The sequence below is a fragment of the Trichechus manatus genome, unplaced genomic scaffold (assembly GCF_000243295.1).
Source record: "Trichechus manatus latirostris isolate Lorelei unplaced genomic scaffold, TriManLat1.0 scaffold00010, whole genome shotgun sequence".
In the NCBI taxonomy this organism is placed as follows: domain Eukaryota; kingdom Metazoa; phylum Chordata; class Mammalia; order Sirenia; family Trichechidae; genus Trichechus; species Trichechus manatus.
The window spans coordinates 30,146,660-30,148,716 of NW_004443946.1; the positions used below are offsets into that span (position 1 = coordinate 30,146,660).

Genomic DNA, 2,057 nt, shown 5'->3' on the forward strand with positions numbered 1-2,057 from the left:
TCAGTAATACAGAAATGGCAGATGCACATTATAGAAAATTATAGGGAAAAACACATAAGCAAAAATAAAGAAATAAATCCATATTCCCACCACCCTATCACCCACTGATACCTCAGTGTATATTCTTCCATATAGATAGATATACATAGATATATATATACACAATTGTTTACTAAAATGAAATGAGATTGTACATACTGTTTTATAACCTGCTTTTTTTAGTTAACGGTCGTCATCTTTCCATATACATACATTTTCATCTCTTCTAATATCTAGTCCATATTCAGATATCTTCAGTTGTTCCAGAAATATCTCATCTGGTACCTGTGTAGTAGATTAATCCAGTGCATCTGGTTTTTATGTCCCTGTTATTCTAGCACAGGTCGTTTTTTGTGATTTGTTAGAGATCAAGCCAGTAGTCCTTCCAAATGTCCCACCTTCTAGATTTTTCTGGTTGTTTTCTTATGATGTTTCATAGCAGGTTCTACTATCTCCTGTAGTTCCTGAAAACCAGAAGTTAGATTCAAAGGCTTGATAGCTTCAAGTTCAACACTGAGGGCTAGAGCACATTACAGGTAGTGCTGTGCATCATACCAGGAGATGCATAATATCCAGTTTGTTCCCATTAATGATGCTACAGTGACCCCTGATTAGAGTGATGACAGCTGGATTCTTCATAGTTCAGTTAACATCTCCCCCCTTATGACCAGAGGGTCACGTATGGGTTTTACTTTGGTGCCATGCAAAAAATGTCCAGTTCTCCAGTGTTCTTCTGTAGGAAAATTGGTCCCTCATCAACTGGGGCTGTTTGGTTTCACTGAAATGAATTCCTACAGGAAAGGTTCGATTCTGACCCTTAATTAGTTATTTTCAAAGTAAGGAGTTGGTTAAAAGGCTGCTTCAAAAGGTGACAAATAGCTTTTCTCCCTAGTAATTTCTGTGATTTTTCCACTCTGCTGCCCTCCCAGGCATTCCTGTTTGACAGACCATACATATGACCAAGACTTCATATGACAGTCTTGAATTTCAAATCTTAATTCACAGCACACCAGTGGTGCACCCGAAGTCTGGACGTGCCGCTGAAGTTGTGTTAGTGCATTAAAGTGCACTAGCCCAGGGATGGGACCTCTCCAGAACCCAGCCTAGGGGAGCGGCCTGTCATTCCCCCTGGGTTCAGCCTGACTTTGGATGAAGAATGAATAGAACGCATTCTGAAGGAACAGTGGCCTAGGAGTCAGGAGACCTACCACTAACCAGCGCTGGGAGCTTTTAGATATTCATTAAAGGCTCAAGAGCTGCTGGGTGGGTGTGGAGGATGGACAGAACTCCAGCTGCTGGGGAAGAAGGGAGAATCCATGGCTTGGAGGGGGCAGGGGTGAGGGTGGGAGTAGGGCGTGAGGGTAAAGGGCATGCCCAGGACATCCCTCCCGATGTGACTACGCCCCCATCTCCCCTCTCTGCCCCGAGCAGATGTACGTGGCCACGGTGTTACAGGAGCCAGAGATGAACCTGACCCCAGCCACCTCTCCAGCCCGGCACACCTATGGCACCATGAACAGCCAGCCAGAGGGAGAAGAGGAGAGTGGTCTGAGGGGTTTTGCAAGGGAGCTGGACTCGGCCCAGTTCCAGGATGGGCTGGAACTGGAGGGCCAGAGCCAGTACCACTGACCAGGACCTGAGGCTTTCACCTGGCAACTCCAAGAGGGAGTGGCGGCCAGGGGAGGGCCTGGCAGGCGGAGGCAGGAGGGCGGCTTGGATCCCCCCACTACCTCCTACAGACTTTGGGAGGCCCTCAATGGAAATGTCTACCATCTTGGCCATGGGCCCCATAATATGGAGGCCCTGCCCTTCTGACCTGCTAGAACAGGAGGACCTGGGCAGTATAGATGGTTCCTGGGATGGGATGGAGGACACTGGCAACCCCCATGTCCTGGGAGAAGCAGCTGAAGCTCTGGACACAGACTGAATGTTGGGGTTCCCTGCCTGGGGGGCAGGGTCAAGATGGAGGAGTGTGTAAGGGAGGAGCCAGAAAAATGTCTGCCGAAGGTTCTCCGGGG

The 2,057-nt window shown here is 48.1% G+C and overlaps 1 protein-coding gene across 1 annotated transcript in view; it reads left to right on the forward strand.

Moving 5' to 3' along the window:
• The window catches only part of TMEM63C (transmembrane protein 63C), a 37,856-nt gene extending 36,188 nt beyond the window's left edge, over positions 1–1,668 (forward strand). Inside the window, exon 22 of the mRNA XM_004371125.3 lies at positions 1,471–1,668. Coding sequence (XP_004371182.3) covers positions 1,471–1,668 — 198 coding nt within the window. The remainder of the gene's footprint in view (positions 1–1,470) is intronic.
• Positions 1,669–2,057: the final 389 nt, after the last annotated feature.